The sequence below is a fragment of the Cibotium barometz genome, chromosome 27, assembly GCF_041138505.1.
Source record: "Cibotium barometz isolate CiBa-2024 chromosome 27, ASM4113850v1, whole genome shotgun sequence".
Lineage (NCBI taxonomy): Eukaryota > Viridiplantae > Streptophyta > Polypodiopsida > Cyatheales > Cibotiaceae > Cibotium > Cibotium barometz.
In genome coordinates, this window is record NC_141072.1 from 19,994,987 (window position 1) to 20,016,576 (window position 21,590).

At 46.4% G+C, this 21,590-nt stretch overlaps 1 protein-coding gene across 4 annotated transcripts in view; it reads left to right on the forward strand.

Annotated features, from left to right (window-relative positions):
- The first annotated feature begins 2,960 nt into the window (after positions 1 to 2,960).
- Positions 2,961 to 21,590, forward strand: part of EMB2820 (Cytidine/deoxycytidylate deaminase family protein) — a 60,102-nt gene continuing 41,472 nt past the window's right edge. For 3 of the 4 annotated variants that reach the window (XM_086821213.1, XM_086821216.1, XM_086821215.1), the window contains exons 1-3: positions 2,961 to 3,190; positions 3,296 to 3,347; positions 4,363 to 4,433. In XM_086821213.1, coding sequence (XP_086677339.1) covers positions 3,121 to 3,190; positions 3,296 to 3,347; positions 4,363 to 4,433 — 193 coding nt within the window. In that variant the 5' untranslated portion in view covers positions 2,961 to 3,120. Of the gene's footprint in view, positions 3,191 to 3,295; positions 3,348 to 3,828; positions 4,188 to 4,362; positions 4,434 to 21,590 lie in introns of those variants that run through there. The other variant, XM_086821214.1, reaches the window with a different exon arrangement.

The following is a 21,590-nucleotide window of genomic DNA, read 5'->3' on the forward strand; positions in this document are numbered from 1 at the left end:
TGCATCAATGCACAGTCCAAAGAGGGTGGGCGATAGCGGGCATCCCTGCTTCACCCCTATCATGCTAGTCACCCTATCAGATAGTCCGCCTGGAGCTTCCGCCTGGAGCTCGGACTCTGCCTGTCACACAGACTCATACAAAGCATATATTCCCCACTGCATATCCTCGGGTACCTCAATGTCATGTAATCTGTGCATAAGCCTGGCACGTGGTATGGTATCGAAGGCTTTGTTGGAGTCCACAAAGCAGCAGTATATCCTTCTCTTCTGTGCCCTGCCCTCTTCACAATAAGTGCCCGAAGTGTCAGTATGTGATCCAAGGTAGTAAATCCTCTCCTGAAGCCAGCCTGTCCATGTGCTCGATGACCATGCCTCTCTGCCCATCGGCTCAGCTCCGACTCCAATATAGAGCCATATAATTTGGCCAAGTAAAGACCAATCATGATCATCCTATAGTTGCCTGGTACCATGGGGTCCCCACTCTTAAAGAGTGGTACAATGATATGCTCTTCCAGATTGTCGGGAAACCCTCACAAATGGCACTATTAAACACATGTACGATGAGCGGAGCCAAAGTGTCTCGTGCATATGAGAAGTGCTCTCCAACTAGCCCATCATGATCCTGTGCCTTTCCATTCTGTAACCTGTCTATCGCATCTAGCACCATCCATATAGTAAAAAAGGTGCTGCTAGCCGGTCTAGCTCCCAGTGGAGGGGGGTGGGGGGCCGTCCTGGTACATCATATAGCTCTCTAGCATAAGTATGCCATGTCTGAGGTGCAGTAATCGGAGTACCAGGCTGTCTCTCCTGAAACATCTTCCATGCCCTCTTGCTGTCCTTCCCCAGGAAGAGTTGGTAGATCTCCTCCTCTAGCTTAGCCAAATAGACTCGTTTCTTCCTCTGCACAAGGCGCCGAAAGATCATCCTGGCCTGTCTATGCGTGTGAGACCTAATGGCAATCTCACGCTGTAGCTGTGCTCGTGTCTCACGACACTCATCATCATACCAACTGTTCTGTGGGGCAGTGCTGCGGGGGTGGGTGGAAGGGATCATAGTGCAGGGAAATGCATATGAGGCGGATGCATGTAGAACTTCTATGTAGGAGATAGTTTGTGTGGGAGGAGATAGTGTGTGTTTTCATTAGTGTATGTGTACATGTGTGTGTGTGTGTGTGTGTGTGTGTGTGTGAGAGAGAGAGAGAGAGAGAGAGAGAGAGAGAGAGAGAGAGAGAGAGAGAGAGAGAGAGAGACGACAGATAATTTCTACGCAGGAGATAGTTTGTGTGGGAGGAGAGAGTGTGCGTTTAGATTAGTGTATGTGCGGTGTGTACATGTGTGTGTGTGTGTGTGTGTGTGTGTGAGAGAGAGAGAGAGAGAGAGAGAGAGAGAGAGAGAGAGAGAGAGAGAGAGTGTATATGCATGCATGTGCGTACATCTGCATCTATGTGTAGAATGTGCGAGAGAGAGAAAGAGTGAGATGGGGCAGACCTGGAGAGAGAGAGAGAGAGAGAGAGAGAGAGATGTAATGAGGGAGGGTGAAAAGAGAGAGAAAGAGAGTGAGAGATAGAGAATAAAAAGTATCTTTATGTATAAATAGTGTGCATGTGCATGTGTGTGTGTGTGTGAGAGAGAGAGAGAGAGAGAGAGAGAGAGAGAGAGAGAGAGAGATTACATGTAAGATGCATTTATTTGAGAGTGAGCACACCTCACCACTCATCCCTACCATTAAAATTTAATCTAAAATTTAATTAATTAAAATTATATATATGTGTGTAAATCTATTTAAGTGTGTGTGTGTGTGTGTGTGAGAGAGAGAGAGAGAGAGAGAGAGAGAGAGAGAGAGTTTCTATGTGAGAGAGAGTGCGTGAAGAGAGAGAGAGAGTGTGTGTGTGTGTGTGCATGAGAGAGAGAGAGAGAGAGAGAGAGAGAGAGAGTGAGAATTTCTATGTAGGAGATAGTTTGTGTGGGAGGAGATAGTGTGTGTTTTCATTAGTGTATGTGCGGTGTGTACATGTGTGTGTGTGTGTGTGTGAGAGAGAGAGAGAGAGAGAGAGACGACAGATAATTTCTACGTAGGAGATAGTTTGTGTGGGAGGAGAGAGTGTGCGTTTAGATTAGTGTATGTGCGGTGTATACATGTGTGTGTTTAGATTAGTGTATGTGCGGTGTATACATGTGTGTGTGTGTGTGTGTGTGTGTGTGAGAGAGAGAGAGAGAGAGAGAGAGAGAGAGAGTATATGCATGCATGTGCGTACATCTGCATCTATGTGTAGAGAATGTGCGAGAGAGAGAGCGAGTGAGATGGGGCAGACTTGGAGAGAGAGAGAGAGAGAGAGAGAGAGAGAGAGAGAGAGATGTAATGAGGGAGGGTGAAAAGAGAGAGAAAGAGAGTGAGAGATAGAGAATAAAAGTATCTTTTAGTGTATGTGCGGTGTTACATGTGTGTGTGTGTGTGTGAGAGAGAGAGAGAGATGTAATGAGGGAGGGTGAAAAGAGAGAGAGAGAGAGAGAGAGAGAGAGAGAGAGAGAGAGAGTGTAAGTGAGTGAGAGAGAGAGATTGAAAGAGAGAGAGAGAGAGAGAGAGAGAGCGCTTCTATGTGTGGGAGAGTGTAAGAAGAGAGAGGGAGTGTGTGTGTGTGTGAGAGAGAGAGATAGAGAGAGAGAGAGAGCAGGTGTGTATATGTGTGTGCATGTGTGAGAGAGAGAGAGAGAGAGAGAGAGAGAGAGAGAGTTTCAACATTTGAGAGTGTGCGTACGTGACAGAGAGAGGGAGAGGGCGTGTGTGTGTGTGAGAGAGAGCGAGAGAGAGAGAGGGATGGTTGTAGAGAAGGAATAGTTCTTTTCTGGAACCTTAGTCGGCTGCAGCAACGTGCGGGTGCAATACTAGTATTTTTTTAAACTAAACTTCGGGCATCTAACCACGATGAAATTGAGTGAAATGAGCACTCAAGATTGAAATATATTTAATGGAAATGCAAAAAAGACATTTTGGTGCCATAAATAAGATATATATACATATGCTAAGGATTCTTCGAGCAATTGAAGCATCCAACTACTCCTTACAGTTTCTCTCCAACGGCAACACGCTCTAATTCCTGCACCTTGTCGATTGGTGGGTGGGATGCAGACACCCAGCAAGCTTTGGGAAGTCACACAGGTTTTAGGAGACTCTGAGCCCACCAACTCCATTGGTAACCACTCGCTTGAACTTCCTTGTTTTGAAAAGCAGCCAAACTTCCTTGATTTGAAAAGCAGCCAAATAGTTGCCATTCTCATCATGCTTCTGGTTCTTGAAGTGGAGGTTTACGCGGCCACAATCCAGCCGAAGATCGCAAGCACACTCATAAGGTACCTACTCAGGTGCCTTGTGTAGCTCATTTCTCTGTTTGAAGACATGCATGATGTTTTTAAGAGGAAGTTGTTTCATGTGCATGCTTTTGTGTAATGCAATCATTATTTTCTTATTTCTGCTGCTAGTGCTGGATCATGGGATTTTATCTCCACCTACTTCGGGGTGTTGATTTCACATGCAAGTGGACATACTGGGATCATATTAAGGAAACAGATACAAAAATGGAAATAACGTCTGCAGAGTAGCTTCTGGAGAAGGGGATCATATTGATGGATCTGCAGGACCATAGGCCTCTTTAATCTGGTTCGCTTCACCATCATAGTAACATAAAAATGTGTTTTGTCCTGATGAAACACCACACGGCATGAAAAGTTGTGAAACGCCACGAAACCCCTTAGTCGAAACGGCGTTTTGCCCAATCCTCAATGTTAAGATTTTTTTTCACGGAAAACGGTCGCAAGGCAAAAACGAGGTCTATAGTCAACATGCTTCACCCACAGCCATGCCCTTAACACTTGGGATTGTTGGGTGGCTGTTTTAGCCCCCTTGAAGCTCATCTATGTCTGAGACAGCCTCAAATCAGAGATCTGAGTCATTGGCTGATTTGACTTCTGACACTCCCCAAACTGGTTATGGGCTTTTCTTTACTAACATTCTTTGTAGCCTTCTCTTGAATGCATAATGCAGTTCCATTGGAGGCCAGTAGGTGTCCCGTACCATGTCATGCTTGCCCTTCTGGTTTCCGGCTTGTCTATTCTCACAGGCCATGTGTCTCCAGGCTGCTGATACAGGGTGAGGGCTAGAAGAGGTTCAAGACATAAACCAGAACCCTGGATGTACTGCTCTATCTAGATCTGATTTATTGTTAACAAAATTTTCTTCGCTTTTTGGGTCTGCTAGGACCTGACAGTTTGCTCACCATGACAACATAGCTATGCAAAGAACTCCAACTTAGCTTTCAAGTTTGATTTTGTGATGTTGAAGTTATATTGTGTATGACATTGACTGCAGGAAGTTGAACTCATGTGCACCTTTGCTTTGCCTTGGTCATGTGAAACGAGTTCGGAAGAAAATTTCTGAAGGTGAGGAATCATTCTGTTGTCATATGCTCCATATTGCTGTTTAAACTCTTGATTGACGGTTGGTTTTGCCCTATATGACGTCTGTCTGCATCATTGTTGTTGCTGTGACCTGTCTAGTTCTATGAATAGGAATCATTCTGTTGTCATATGCTCCATATTGCCGTTTAAACTCTTGATTGACCGTCAGTTATGCCCTATATGAAGTCTGTCTGTGTCATTGTTGTTGGTGTGACCTGCCTGTCTGAATCTGCGTAGTTCTCTGAATTAAGAGCTTTACAAGTAGTTAGAATGCTGAATTCGACCATGCTGCTATAAAGATGCAAGTGTAGGAGGGCAAAAAATAAGACACATACGGAATGTTAAAAGTGTAGATGGGTTGCGAATGTATTTCCTTCATGTACCCAAAACTTTAGAAAATTTGGGCAAATCTTTGAGCTTTTGCATCTTATCTTGTAGTATGTAGTGTATTTTTGGCAAATTTATCTCTAAAACCCATAGTAAATGGAAATTTTAGGGTGATTTTCCTGTGAAAAGTTTCTCATAACCTAAAAATTTTAAAGACCCCTCTAAAATAGCCATTGGGCTATAAATAGCGCCTATTTGTTTCCCTGAAGTGTAGCTTTTGGTTAGCTTTCAGAACTAAGGTAGCCTTTTGGCCTAGAAAAGACGGCCAAGTTGGCTGCAATCCACAATCTAACTCCTACCTATGCACGGCGCACGCTTCACATGTCAGTGAGTGTCAAACTTAGGGCTGCAAATTTGACAGTCTTGACACCTTAACCACTTGGGCAATTGCCTGACCAGTCTAGACTTTGTAGCCTTTTGGCCATTACAATAGGTAGAAGAAGCACATCAGAGGGAGGGGCTTAAGTGGACAGAAAATGCTAGTATTCAGGGCAGTCCAGTGGACAGCTGATTGCAGCCTTCATTACACATCAGTTCAGGGTTTGAGAAGGGGGTTGCAAAGTGCAGCCCATAAAAACAGACCACTGGCGTTTCACAGGCGGCCTGCAGTACCATTAATGCAGTCTTCATGGTGGCCATACGTGCGTACATAGGAGGGAGAGCATATCAGTTTCATATATTTGGGTATAAGCAGCTTCCCTACCCGAGCCAATTCGCTACACCTACCCTTCTCCCATCCCGCAAGGATGAAACCTTCACCAGGTCCTTGGACAAAAGGGTGTGTTTGTTTTTCATTCCCACAAGTACACGTGCTTGTCCAGATCCATCTATAGGTATAGGTGTTTTTCTAGCCAAGGGCAAGTTTAGGTATTTGCGAACAAAGTCAAGATCAAGTCATGGAGTCTTATTGGGTAGAGCTCCAACGGGAAGCCGAGGAGCATGTAGAGTTTCATAGAAAAGCATTTGAAGACATAGGTAGACGAAGGAAACAACTCCAAAAAGAGCACCGAATCAGGTGTCTAAAAGCGATAGAGGAGTTACTAGTCGTGATGGCCGCGTTCATGAGATCAAGTACAAAAGTGGAAGCAGTTGTGCTGAAGCCAAAGGCAGTGGACAAGAGTGCCACAGTTGAAGACCAAGGGCAGCTTTTTGAGGTCGACCATGGAGCATACAGGTCGAGTTGTGCAAAGCTACTGTCAATGCCTGAATTGGTCTCTCTGATGTCATCACATTCGAGGAGGAGGTGGCAACACCTGAGGTTTGTGCGGAAGCCTTTGTGGCCAGATCATCACTCAATGGAAAACACAGCACTCCCACTGGATGCTTGATGCACAAACAACTGGATAAAAAACGCAAGAGAGAAAGCAGTGACCTAACCTACTCAAAATCTTATTCATATACTTGTCTGTTACAATGCCATGTTGGAAGCTTAGCTTCCCTTGAAAAAGGTCACTTGTACTCCTACCTATGACCCAAGTCCCAAGTGGGAAGTTGAATGAATGACATAAAGACCTTGGCCCTCTTTATATAGCCCCTTGCAAATCTGGCCGACTGGACCCAAACTGGCCGACCAGCACATTCTTGGCGTATTCCTCATGTCGGGTTGCTGCGTGGTCCACGCCTTCTCTTGGTCCCATTATGTCCTACTGCCTGTCCAAATCAGTGCGGAAGCATGTCCACGTGGCATGCATGTGACATCCCCCCTTGCTAAACTTGATGACGGGGATCCAACCTACCTCTTTGGATGACTGTCATCATCCCTTATTCCCTGCCGTGTCTCCTCACAGTCATCCTTGGACATCTGGCAACTTGACTTGACTTGGAAACATTGCTATCCTCCGCGATTGCTCCACTTGAAGAACCTGCATCCTGATCCACTGAGTCCCGTTGCCTTCATTCCTTGTCCCTTGAACACGGGGTCTTGGTGTCCTTCCCTGAGGCTGATCACTGGCATCTTCGCTCCCCCCTTCGATGACTACCATCCCTTGGAACTAGTATTCCTATGGGTTCACTGGTATGCCATTTGGCACCCACCCATGGACCGCCTTTTCTCTATGGCTTTGCTGAACACCGACCATCTTCCTTTGGAGATCTACCCTTAGCTGTGTTCCTTGCCTCGGACTGTGCACCTTCTCTTGGGACTGCTCTTGGAGCACTGGAAATCCTGCTGAGTGCTAGCGCTCTGATACCAATGTCACATGCGGAAGCCTCTGTGGCCAGATCATCACTCAATGGAAAACGTAGCACTCCCACTGGATGCTTGATGCACAAACAACTGGATAAAAAACGCAAGAGAGAAAGCAGTGACCTAACCTACTCAAAATCTTATTCATATACTTGTCTGTTACAATGCTATGTTGGAAGCTTAGCTTCCCTTGAAAAAGGTCACTTGTACTTCTACCTATGACGCAAGTCCCAAGTGGGAACTTGAATGAATGACATAAAGACCTTGGCCCTCTTTATATAGCCCCTTGCAAATCTGGCCTACTGGACCCAAACTGGCCGACCAGCATTTAATGCTGTCGACCAGGACATTCTTGGCGTATTCCTCCTGTCGGGTTGCTGCCTGGTCCATGCCTTCTCTTGGTCCCACTCAGCCCTAGAAGGTGTCTGATTATGTCTTACTGCCTGTCCAAATCAGTGCGGAAGCATGTCCACGTGGCATGCACGTGATAGTTCGGGCACTTCTCTTCGAATTCATTGAGGAGGAGGTTGAGATGAGTGTTTCAGCTGTTCCCAAGGTTTCCGTGGAGTCTACCATGCGAGCAAGGCATCCAGAGGCAAAGGGACCAGATCTAGTGCCTGCAATTTCCGAGGAGTCCGTAGCGGAGCAAAGCATCGAGAGGCAAAGGGACCAGATCTAGTGCCTGCAATTTCCGAGGAGTCAGTAGCGGAGACATCATGTTGGAGGTTGAGCCCACACTTGGATCGACAGTGTGGAGCAAAGGCGCATCATGTGCGCTCAACCAAGCAACATGAAACACATTATGCATGGTCCAACTCGAAGGTAACTTCAACTTCATGGACACCTCGTTGATCTTCTTTAGAGTGGGAAAAGGTTTGAAACTTTGAAATGGTAACTTTGGGGACGGCTTGCCCACCTATGTCAACCTTTGTTTCATAATCCTGAGATAAACCCAATCCCCTTCCGAGAATTTCACATCCCTTTTGTCCTTGTTGGTCTGCCGAGAATGGGCCTCGTGCGCTTTGGCCAACTTGTCTTTCGCAGACTCCACAATCTCTTGGTAAGTCTCCATTATGTGGTTAGCGTTGGGCACTGAACAAAAAGAGTAGCTTGAACCAATGGCAAAAATCGTTCCCACTTACGCTGCTGAGCATGGACATAGCACTTCAGCACGTCGAACGCCAATTGATTGCTGATCTCTGTTTGGCCATTTGTATGTGGGTGCAATGCATTGAAAACATTCAACTACGTACCAAAATTATTAAACAATGTCCTCCAAAAATCACTGGTAAACTTTGTTAAACACTGCATGTTACACTTGTCTGCAGTGAGATTTGTCACAAAAGCCATAGAGATATCTTGGAAAGGGCCATTGGGAATTGGCAATGGTTGTAACAAACCTGCTTTCTTCCCATGCGACACTTTCACCTTTTGACAAATAGGACAGTGTTGCACATACGTGAACATGTCCCGACTCGTTCTGGACCAGTGAAATTGCCTCTTGATTTCCTTCAATGTTAAGTTCATGCCCCCTATGGCCACCAATGATGGCGTCATGGGCGTCATGGAGAATCGTTGCTCTAAATTGATTCAAGACAGAAGAGTTGTCTTTTGTAGAAGAGCCAACCATCCCGTATCAAGAAACGACATGGTCTTGTGGCCAACGCATGTTCTCATTGAGCACCAAATTCTTACTTGTACTTCACTTCGTCTAGTCTTGCACTAGTGAGCTCCATCCGTGTGGATTGGATGAGGGACATTGGGTTGGCCTTGGGTGGAAGATAACCAATCATGCCACCGAATTGTTGGAAAATCTCCCTCAAGTGGTGTTACCGATCACTCCTTTGCGCCCTTGGCATCGTTTGAAGTCTGGCAAAGTCTGATGATCCTTGCGGACCTCAAAATCGTGTCCATATAGAAAATGTTTCCAATGCTTTAGGACATGAATCATGGCTAGGAGTTCTCGATCATAGACTGAGTAATTCCTCTTTGCAAGAATCAGCTTACAAGACATGTAAGCTATTGGATTACCATTTTGCTGTAACACAGCTCCAATGGTAATGTTACTCACATCGGTGATTACTTTGAATGGATCATCCCATGAGGCAAGTGCTAAACAAGGGGCTTCCGATAAAGCAACCTTAAGGTCCTTTGAAAGCTTGCAGTCTGCAGGGGGTTATTCCGATGTGCTGCCTACGGGTCTCTACACCCTTGAGAAGATCTATGAGAGCTGATGAGAGGTTGGTAAGCTTGTCGATGTGGGCGAAATATGCCTAGCAAATCCCCACAAACGAGCGTACATCGTACACCGTTTGTGGAATCTTCCAATTTAGGATTTTTGCCACTTTGGCGGGATCTAATCGAATGCCTTCGACATTAATGATGTATCTAAGGTAATGAACCTCGAACAAATAAAACTCAGATATCTTTTCATTGACATAAAGCTCGTTGCTTTCCAACAACTTCATCACTTTTTCGATGTCACTGTCGCATTGCTCGATTGTAGCTGAAAAAACTAGTATGTCATTGAAACCGGCCTTTAGTAGAAACCAAAGTGCGGTAGTCTAACAGCCGCCCAAACACAGCTGTAAATCAGCAAAGTGAAAAGATAAAAGGGAGCTAGAGTGCTTCTACATAAAAACCACAACACCTGTTGGCCCCAAAGCTTGGCGCCCCTTTCGGTATTTCTTTATTCACATTCAAGGAAGAAATAAAACTGTGTACAACATGGCCAAACATGGCTTTTACACATGCATGTCCAAACTGCCAGTCCCCTGGCCCTCTCAGCATAGAGGCTTCACACAGCCCTGTGCTCAAAACACCACACTGTACTTCACCTCTAATCTGCCAAGAAGGTACATCCACGAGGCCCTGAAAACGCAGCCAATTGGCCCATGCACATTGCCATAAAATAGCCCACGAACCCTTCCAAAAACATGCTAGAATTGCTCCTGTTTCTGCCCTCTTAGGCTGCAAATCCCTCCTCTCACAAGGGACCAAGAATAACACTCCCGAACAGCCCACGAGCCGGAAGAAAGAGGAAAAGAGAAAATGCGTGAGAAGCCGAGAGAGAGAGAGAGTCCTGCCCCGCCTGCAGACCTGGCCGCTGGCCTGTTCAGCCCTCCGTTTCCTACAGCCCAGCCGCCAGCCCTTCCATGGGTGAAAGCTCCTCCGCGTGCAGCAGCAGCAAACGACTCCAGCCAGAGAGAGAAAGGGAGAGAAACCTGTCGGCTGTGCCTCCTGTCCTGCTGTCCTGCAGTCTTGGCCGCTGACTTGTTGCACAGAGGGAGAGCTGTTGAGTTGTGCGCTGCCTGCAGACTGTCCGCCCTACGCTTTTCATGTGCAGTCCAGACCTGTCGGTTCTCCATAGCCCAGTGCAGTCCAGTAGTCGCGAGAGAGAGAGAGAGAGAGAGAGAGAGAGAGAGAGAGAGAGAGAGAAACCTCAGTGTGGAGCTACTTTTTCCAAAAGAAGCTCCCCCCCCCCCCCCCCCCCCCCCCCCCCCCTCCCCAAAATAATGTAGCCCCTCCCAAAAGAGCCACGATCCACAAAAAAAGGTTCTTTTATTTTTTAAAAAAAGTTTTTAAATCCTTTGTCCCCTCCAACCCTTTGTTCCCATGGGTTTGTGAAAAGGACCTTATTAATTCCTAATGTCACCCTTGCCCCAAGTGTGAACATTCAATAAATGTCTTGCACGCTTGTGTCCTGCATACTGACCACCATGCCCACATGTTCGGATACGCTTGTACAAATTCACAGGGTCGTGACATACCCCCCTCTTGAAAAATGGCAAGCGTCCTCGATTGCATCCTGGTGATACAATAAGACATCCAAGCGGAACCACACTGATAACAAAAGCTGCCTATACAACAAAATATTAGCCTTGTGATCCAACTGAAAGTGAAAAGTACAATATGGCAAGATTAGCGTCCCAATATCTCTCAGCCATACATATGTAGCAACATTCACTACAAACCAATGGTGTAGTAATAGTCCAAGTTGTATACCACTGTGAACCATACATAACCACAACATCCAATGTGACTAGTACACATATATCATAGAAGTCCCATAAGCAGATGTACTATCAGCTGTCAGTACCTTCGGGTGAGACAAAAGCTGCACCAAGCCACCTCTAGATGACATCCGAGCCTGTTTGTATCAAGGGAGTGGAGGTACTACTCCCCTTTTGAGCATCAGGAAATGCTCCAGACCCATGCTCTGCTGAACCTGAATGAGCCGCTCCAACTTGAAGGCATCAAGGTAAAGCTGCAATTCTTGAGGTGAATCTGCCAAGTCACCCTCATCCATCCACTTCGCATCCATCGGTGAATAGTTCTTGAACTTCACAAGATATTGACGAGAAACTTTACTTCTTACCTTTCTTTCCTTGTGTGCTAGTATTTGCTCGGGAATAAGAACCTCATTAAGTTTCTCCACTTCCGGCTGAGCCTCATTTGATACATCCTCAGGCACATCCCCTCGGAAAGGTCTAAGTAGACTCACATGAAATGCATTGTGAATCCTCCAGTGATCTGGTAGCTTCAAATGATAGGCTACCTCACCGATCTTTTCCATTACCTGAAAAGGTCCATTGTAGCGCATGCTCAACTTAGGGAATAAGTGCTCTTTACCCTCCCGCTTTTTGAGCTTGGCTTTCTCAAAACGCGAAAGAACCCAGTCACCCACTACAAACTCTAATGCACGCCGCACACTTGTTGCTTTCTTTTGCTTTTGTTGAGTTCTTTGGAGTGCCAACCTAACTCTCCTGTAAGGTTCATCCATGTTCTCCACATACTGGTCAGCCTAAAAGATCTTATCCTTTGTGTGCAAAATGGGTGGTACCTTCTTCCCTCCTTCCACAATCTCAAAAGGCGCCTTGCCCGTCGAGGTATGGACGGTGTTGCTATAAGCGAACTCCACCAAAGAAAGATACTTTTCCCATTGTTGCTTGTGCTCTGACACATAGCACTTGAGAAGATCTAACATTGTGGAATTAGCCTCTTCTGACTACCCATCTGTCTGTGGATGAAAACTTGAGAGTTGTACCCATGTTGTCAAACAACCCTCTCCAAAATAAACTCGTCATCCGTGGGTCATGGTCACTAATGATAGACGAAGACATTCCATGATACTTGAAGACGTTCGCCACATGAAAAACGTCACTATGTGATCTACTTCGATCTTCTTACGCACGGGAATGAAATGTGCTTGTTTACTGAACCTGCATATGATAGTCCAAATGCCATCATTCCCTGTTTGTGTTCCTCGGAAGATCAAATATAAAATCAAGGGCAATGCTCTCCCATGGTCTATTTGGAATAGGTAAAGGCTGAAGTAACCATGGTGTCTTGTGACGGTCAAACTTCACTTTCTGGCATGTGATGCATTGCCTAACAAAAGCATCAACATCACGTTTCAAGGTCGGCCAATAAAAGAAAGCCTCAACTGCCTTTGCCGTTGTTGGAAGGTTGGCGATTTTGAGCGTGTGATCTATGGCTAGAAGGTGCCTTGGATTATCCCATAAGTGGAAGCATGGGAAGTTGAAGAGCCATATATAGGCTAGAGTGGCACCTCCGGCTGGTGTTTTGGGAGGCAGCTCACCGGGAGATGGGAGCCCGATGGAGGGATGCTGTAGTGCCCGTTGGGGGTGTTTGTGGTGCTCGATGGTGATGCGTCTCCTACATGCGTTAGTCTTCCGCTGCGCATTTTGACATGGTATCAGAGCCTGGGCGTGTGGTCCTGGGTGGCTCAGGCGTGTGTGGTCCTGGGTGACCCCCTCGCGCCTCGGTGGCTTGCAAAGCTCGAATCAAGGGAGGGTGTTGGAAGGTTGGCGATTTCGAGCGTGTGATCTATGGCTAGAAGGTACCTTGGATTATCCCATAAGTGGAAGCATGGGAAGTTGAAGAGCCATATATAGGCTAGAGTGGCACCTTGTCATAGTCATCTCCTCCGGCCGGTGTTTTGGGAGGCAGCTCACCGGGAGATGGGAGCCCGGTGGAGGGATGCTGTAGTGCTCGTTGGGGGTGCTCGTGGTGCTCGATGGTGATGCGTCTCCTACGTGCGTTAGTCTTCCGCTGCGCATTCTGACAGCCGTGGCCTCAATGATGTGTCCACAAACGCTTGATGAGGCCGGAAAATCCTGGCCATCATCCCGTTAAAGGTGGCGGGAGCGTTTGTCAAGCCAAAGGGCATGACCAAGAACTCATATAGCCCAAAGGTGGTCCAAAATGCGGTCTTATGCACATCGTCGGGTGTAATGTGGATTTGGTGATACCCGCTTTTCAAGTCTATCCAACTAAAGACCGTGGAGCTCTGTAAGCGGTCCAAAATGTCATCGATCCTCGGAATAGGGAATCGATTCTTGATGGTGTTCTTGTTTAGCACCCTGTAATCTATGCACATGCGCCAAGAACCATCTTTCTTTTGCACCAAGAGCACAGGTGAGCAAAAAGCCAAGGAGCTTGGCTGAATTAGCTCCTTTTTCAACAACTCCTGTACGTGGCTCGTGATTTCCTCTTGTTGGGCTGCACTAACACGGTATGGCTGTCTATTTGGTGGGGTACTTCCCTTTAAAGAGGAAGCTCTCTTGGCAATGACTCGGAAAACCAATCTTGGTACTTACGTAGGAAATCGGTCTTGTCTTTATCTAACATAGACAAATTAGATTGAGGTTCATCATCTTTTGTATCCTTAATAAAAACCAAGTATGCGGAAAGATGCTTTTTCAGTACTGATGAAATGGCTGAGGTCGATACACGGATTTCCCTTTAAGCTTTACATCCAAAATATGCTCTTTCTCTCTATGAGTCAAAGTAATCTTCATATTGTATGTATCCACCATCTCATGTACCCTATGGCACCATGGCATACCCAACAAAACATCACCCCTATCAAGTGGCATGATATAAAACTCCTCATTGTCCACATAACCATGCACATGAAGCCTCAGCTTCCCAATGATAGGGGTAACGGGTTCTGCATATCCAGGACAAGCGTGCACGAAGCCTCAGCTTCCCAATGATAGGGGTAACGGGTTCTGCATACCCAGGACAAGCCATATTAGCCTCATACATAAGTCCCATCTCCTCTGCACGGATCCCCAATTTGCAAGCCAAATCTGGTGAGATAAAGTTGGCTCTAGTACCTGTGTCAAAGAAAATCAAAGCGGTCTGATCTCTAACTTTGCCGCATGCTCTGCACAACTCAGTCTCCTCACCACCTGGCTGTTCCCTAGCAAGATCAGGAACTAATCCTGTAGAAGGCTTTGCTTTCTTAGTCTTGGGATCCCCTTTAGTGTCAGAGTCCTTGTTGGACTTACGCTTGGGACAATTGAAAGACGTATGTTCCTCTTCGGTACAGAAAAAACATTTCTTGGCATCCAATAAAGCCTGCTTCTCCTCAGGAGTTCTCTTAGGCATTGGTAACATTTTACGCCGCTTCTCGGTAACCACTGTTGCATCCCGAGATGCATGCCTTGACTTCTCGGTTTTCTTGCCAGTGTTGCCAGTGCTTTTGCTGCCCTTAAATCCAATTGAAACCCCAGTGAATAACGCATTTGCCGTCATGGCATTCTCTATCATTTGCGACATATTTGTTACTCGGGTCTTAATGCAATAGTCACGCACTTCCTTGGCAACCCACAATAATACTTCTCAACCTGCTCAGACAGTGGCACTGCACGATAAGAAGTAATATAATTTCAAGATTCTCACACTTCGATGCATCCAACTTATGCCACGCTGTCATTACATCCACCTCAAATGTAGATGTGAGCCACACGGAAGAGAACACTTGTTTAAATTGTACTCAAGTAGATGGTGCTATGTCCTGCAAGAGAAGAGTGGACCACCACTGTAATGCATTGCCCTTGAGAAAAGTCATGACTTTTCTCACTTTCGAGGACTCAGTGTAATTGCCACCAGAAAAAGCAGCATCAAACTGATGTAAAAAGGTAAGAGCCTTGAGCTTGTCTTTTGCCCCACTGAATGTGTCAAAATTTCACTGCAGCTCCCCCTTCCTTATAATCCTTAGCCTTACCCATAGGTGTTAGATTATCGTAAGGAAGATGCATACCGGGCTGCATGCCCCCATACATGTTTCCTTGCATTCCGGGCTGCATGCCCCCATACATATTTCCTTGCATTCCGGGCTGCATACCACCATACATGTTGCCTTGCATACTAGATTGAAAACTAGCACCAAAATTCCCTTGCATTCCCATGTCTCCTTGAGGATAACCCCCAGTCATGGATTGGAACACGGAACCACCGCCAAAATAGCTTGGATGCAAAGATTGCTGTGGAATAGGTGGCTGCCTGAAAAAGGAATTATGTGGGTTAGCACCATAAGTGTTCTGCATGTTGGAAAACTATCCATAAATAGGATCCTGTGGGATAGCACTATTGTTGCCTTGAGGCGGGTTCCTAGAACGCACCTTCTTCTTCTTCTTCCTAGGCTTAGAAGGGGCCCTCATAAATTCAGCAAACTTCTCACTTTGCATGAGCTGCATGAGCACATCCACTACCCCTGCCAATCGGGCTTTGAATTGGGCATCCTCTTCCTCTTTACTTGGCATCTCTTCTGGCTGCGTTACATCCTCATAACGTGCATCTGCTATTGCCTGTTCTCCTGCAAGTACATCCTCAGATTCGGTCCTCTCGGGAGTGGTCTCCTGCTCTTCCTCTTCATCATAGTCATAGTCATCCTCTTGATCAGACATCCTGCTGAAATTTTCAGCAACGACTTTCCTCGAGACAACCACGAGCTCACCCCCTTGGGAAAGTTGGTGATGGTCCCGACAACGGAACCTTGAAACCGGCCTTTAGTAGAAACCAAAGTGCAGTAGTCTAACAATCGCCCAAACACAGCTGTAAATCAGCAAAGTGAAAAGATAAAAGGGAGCTAGAGTGCTCCTACACAAAAACCACGACACCTGTTGGCCCCAAAGCTGGGCACCCCTTTCAGTATTTCTTTATTCACATTGAAGGAAGAGTTAAACTGTGTACAACATGGCCAAACTTGGAACAAAGAGTTAAACTGTGTACAACATGGCCAAACATGGCTTTTACATATGCATGTCCAAACTGCCAGTCCCCTGGTCCTCTCAGCATAGAGGCTTCACACAGCCCTGTGCTCAAAACACCACACTGTACTTCACCTCTAATCTGCCAAGAAGGTACATCCATGGGGCCCTGAAAACGTAGCCAATTGGCCCATGCACATTGCCATAAAATAGCCCACGAACCCTTCCAAAAACATGCTAGAATTGCTCCTGTTTCTGCCCTCTTAGACTGCAAATCAAAGGACCAAGGATAACACTCCCGAACAGCCCACGAGCCAGAAGAAAGAGGAAAAGAGAATGCGTGAGAAGCCTTCCTGCAGTTCTGCTATGCACCTCTTGCAGCCAGCCCGCATGCATCCAAGCAAAAGAGAGAAAGCGTGCTCGGTCTAGCCCCGCCTCCTTGCAAGAGAGAGAGAGAGAGAGAAGGCGGTTCAGCTCGCCGACCTGTTGTTGAAAGGAAGAGCCTTGTGTGTGCTTCTACCCGACTCTTAACAAGATAGAGAGAGAGAGAGACAGTCTTGCCTGCCTGCAGACTTGGCCGTCGACCTGTTCAGCCCTCCGTTTCCTGCAGCCCAACTGCCAGCCCTTCCATGGGTGAATTGTTGGGGTAAAGGCGTTATGCCCACCCTTATAGTGTGTACAAGCCCATAAGTTATAGTACATAGTACACTTAGTACTTTTAATGTACTAAGTGCACTATGTGTACTAGTGCAATATACATGTGTGATAGGGGAGTCACACACTCATGCCTCATGAGTTGACTTATCCCCACAACTCTCTCTCTCTCTCTCCTTTGCTTCTCTGTGTGTGTCTCCCACAAGTGTAACCCTAATTCAGTTTTCTCCCCATCAACTGGTATCAGAGCCTTTGAGTACAAGCAGAGTCTCCAGTCAAGCCAGAAACGACCAACAGGTTGGGCGCAGCCTGTGTGTGAAGAGGCGCAGCACCAGTCGATGATGCAGCTTACGTAGGCTTGCAGCAAGGGGCCTGGACACATAAAGCGTAAAGATACGCAGGCGACAAGCGCATTTGATCGGCTGGTCCACAAAACGAGCGAAGAAGTGCTGGGCGTAGATGCGCTAGGTGAAAGCAGGCTTGAGCGTGGAGGCGAGCGAGTGGCGAAGGCAGCAGCGGCGCCCTCAACTGACGTGCAAACGTGGCGTGAACGAAAGCAGCATCACTACCCCCCTTGCGTGTAGCGCCAGCGCTAGGCGGCAGCAGCAAGTAGCCTACGCTGCCCAACAGGCCAGCCCAAGTTGCGTGTAGCGCCAGCGCTAGGCGAAGCTAGCCAAGCGATGACGTAGAAGGCGAACCCAGGCGGACAGCCATTTTCTGCGTTTTTTTTTTTTCATACGAAGGCGTGTCAGGCGCCACCCGACTCGTCGACTGCAAGTGTAGGCGCCTGGTCGTATGTAGCGCTGCTACTCGGTGAAGAGGCCAGAAGCGAAGCTGGTATCTCTTGAAGCCCTTCAGCAGAGGTGAAACCAGCCGTCCTCCCTACCTGCACAGCTGCAGGATCATCAGCATCTGCATCAATACAGCACCAGCATATTCATCACGCCCCCCCTCTCCTGCAACAGAAATCAACCTGCAAATCAGAAAAAATCAGAAATTTCAGAGGTATTTGCCTCTAATTTTTTGCGAATTTCTTATCAATTTAATCAATTGAGCAGGTACAGGTGCCCAATTGCTCAATTTTTGAGCAAAATTAGCAAAATTGGGTGACATTGGTCACAATCAGGATCAATTTGCAGGAAATTGGTCACAATCAGGTTCAATTTGCAGGAAATTGGATGTCGAAATTTGGGGCTTTTGATGTAATTGTGCAATTAAGCACTCATACATGCTGTATGATGTGAAAAATCGCACATTTGGGCAAAATTGCAGCAAATTGCAGTGCAAATCAAGGGGCTTTTGTGCCGATTGAGTTGATTTGCATGCAGGCAATCGCATTTGATGCTGTGGATAATGTGTTGATGCCTTACAAGCACTCAATGTGCCTGTAAATCAAGGGGCTTTCATGTATTTGATGTATATGTGGCCAGGGGGAAGCATCGTGAACACTCTGGATGCCTTCATGTGCGTCAATGTACCATGTATGATCAGCAATTGATCTCAAATCAAGGGGCTTTTCAAGTTTGTATGCTTGTTGAGCTTGGCAAAGCAGCAGGCAAGACATTTATGCCTTGAATCCTCAAAAATCAGCTTGCAGTCAAGGGGCTTTTGCCCAATTTCTGTTCGGGACTGTTGTATGCAGTATACAGGACTGTAAAAGTCTGATTTTCACTCATTTGGACAGCCAGGAGAGCATTTATTGCTATTGTACCTGCTGGTACAGATTTGGCACACCTTTGTGCATGTTTTGGCATGGCTGTACACTGTTTTGAGTGACCAAAAGGTTCAATTTCAGTTGCTGTACTTGCCGGGACAGGTTTGGTACATTACAGGTGAGCACTTGGTACTGCTGTACAGTACTTTGGAAGGGCAAAAGAGCACATTTAAGGTGCTGTCCAAAATCTGCAGCAACCAGATTTTGGTGTTTTCATCACATAAAGTGGGAGAAAAGTTGCATTCTTGCTTCCGCAGTGGGAGATAAAGCTTGGGAGAACATTTGTGAGCACTTTGTGTGCTCTGGGTGCAGTGTTTGCACATCTTGGGTGCAGTGTTTGCACATTTTGCAGGGAGTCAGGCATTGACAGGTTGCATTTTGCTATGGCAACCACAGGTGAGAGCTCTTCATTGCTTCACATCAAGAAGCTTGAAGGCTCGCATAATTATGATATTTGGCAAACCCAGTGCTACAATGTGTTGCTCCAGAAAAAGCAGCACAAGCCTATCAAAGAAAGGGGTGTAATGCCCGCTTCTCTTACTGCTGAAGAGTGGGAAGATATGGATGAGCTGGCAAGATCTACTATCATGTTGTCTGTGTCAGACTCATTACTTTTCAGCATTCGTGAAGAGAAGACAGCTTGGGAAATGTGGCAGAGATTGCAGGACTTGTATGCCCAACAAAGTGCCTCAAGCAAAGTGTATTGGTTGAAGAAACTCATAGGTCTTCAGATGAAGGAAGGGGCGTCTATGACAGCCCATCTAAATGAGTTTAATGGTATTGTCAGCCAGGTCATTAATCAAAAGTTGGCAATGGACGATGAGTTCAAAGCCACTTTTTTGTTATGCACTTTGCCAGAGAGTTGGGACACATTTAGGACAGCCACTAGCAATTCGCATGCTATGCTGTCATATGCAGATGTTGAGGGTGCTCTTCTTCAAGAAGAGATGAACAGGAAAAACAACTCTGTTGGAAAGTCCAATGCAATGAATGCACGTGGGAGATCCCAGCAAAGGGGAAAAAGCCAAGAAAGGGGAAGGAGCAAGTCTCGCTCCAAAAAGGATTTGGAATGCCATTATTGTGGCAAGAAGGGACACATCAAAAAGCAATGCTACAAATGGAAAAATGATCAAAAAGAAAAGGGAAAAGGCAAAGACAAAGAGAAGGATGAAGCCAAAGATGTAAAGCCAAAGGGCAAAAGTGGAGTCAAGATCGAAGAAATCAATGTGTCACATGCAGGTGGCAGTGAGGATGAGGTCCTCTTTACGTCTTCACTTGATGCCCATTCACTTCTTACAGGTGGTCATGGTATGCACTCATGGATCATTGATTCAGGTGCCTCCTTTCATGTCACAGGTTGCAGAGACTTGTTTGTCAAGTACACTGCTGGCAATGAAGGAGTGGTTTATTTGGGTGATAACCATGCATGCAAAATTCTTGGCAGAGGTGATGTGAGGCTTGTATTTTCAGATGGCTCACAGCTTATGCTCCATGATGTCAGGCATGTGCCTGAGATCAAGAAGAATCTGCTTTCTACTGGACAGCTTGATGATGCTGATTATGTTACCACATTTGGTAGTGGAAAGTGGAAAATTAGTAAGGGCTCACTGGTTGTTGCCAGAGGCTCTAAGGTGGACACTCTTTACTTCATGCATGCAGGTGTTTGTCACCATGCTAATGTAAATGCAACCGAGCTGCCGGAAATCTCTATGTGGCATAGCCGGTTGGGACACATGAGTGTCAAGGGAATGGAGCAATTGTCTCGTTTGGGTTACTTGCCTTCTCTAAAGTTTTCAAGTTTTCAGTTTTGTGAGCATTGTATATATGGTAGGCAACTACAGTGCCCCCACAAGAAAGCTCTTGGACAGAAAGATGCTCAGTTAGAGCTTGTGCATACAGATGTATGTGAGATGCCTCAGCTTTCTTTGGGAGGGGCAAAATACTTTGTGTCTTTTATAGATGATGCCACACGTAAGGTGTGGGTTTATCCTCTTCGTTTGAAGAGTGATACATTCTCAGTGTTTCAGAAGTTTGTTGCTCTTGTTGAGAATCAAACTGGTAAAACACTGAAGGCTTTGCGTTCCGACAATGGTGGAGAGTATACGTCCAAACAGTTTCAGGACTTTTGTGATGCTAAAGGCATCAAGAGGGAGCTCTCTACTCCTTATGATCCTCCACAAAACGGGACAGCAGAGAGGATGAACAGGACCATACAGGAGAAGGTCCGTTCTATGTTGTCACATGCTGCATTACCTCATGGTTTTTGGGCTGAAGCTGTTATGACAGCCGTTCACCTTATAAATAGGTCACCTAACACGAGGCTTGGTGGGAAAGTGCCAGAAGAAGTATGGACAGGGAAGCCTCCGTCATACAAGCACTTGAGAGTGTTTGGTTGCGTTGCGTACGTGCACATACGCAGGGAAATGCGCACCAAACTTGATCCTAAGTCTCACAAATGCATATTCCTAGGATATGGTGACAGAGGTGAAATGGGGTATAGACTTTGGGATCCCATGAATAGAAAGATCATACGCAGCAATGATGTCATTTTTGATGAAACATGCATGTATAAGGAGCCTGCAAGGCAACAGGAGCCTGGCAGAGTCATCTTTGATGATGATGGACATCATGGACAACAACAAAGGGCTGTAAATCAGCCATTACAGCAGGAAAACCAGCCCTTAAATGGTGCTGAAAATGGTCCAAATGGACAGCCAGAGATGGCAGAAGATATCCCTATGGATATACCACAGTTGGAGGAGATACCGGGGATGATTTTTCAGCCTTATGGCATGGAACAGGAGCCACCAATGGGTGATATGCAGGCTGGACAGCAACCTGCAAATGATGGTCATTGGGTACGGAGGTCCACAAGACCCTCCAGAGCCCCTGACAGGTTTGTTCCAGGGGTTGACTATTTGATGCTTACTGACTGTGGGGAGCCCTCATGTTATAAAGAGGCTTTACAGAGGGCAGACAAAGCTCTATGGGAGCGTGCCATGAAGTCAGAGATGGATTCTCTGCATAAAAATGAAACATGGAAGTTGGTGCATTTGCCTGCAGGCAAGAAGGTTTTGCCATGCAAGTGGGTTTACAGGCTCAAAGTTGCACCAGATGCAAAGCCAAGATACAAAGCCAGGTTAGTGGCTAAGGGCTTCAAGCAGGAATATGGTGTG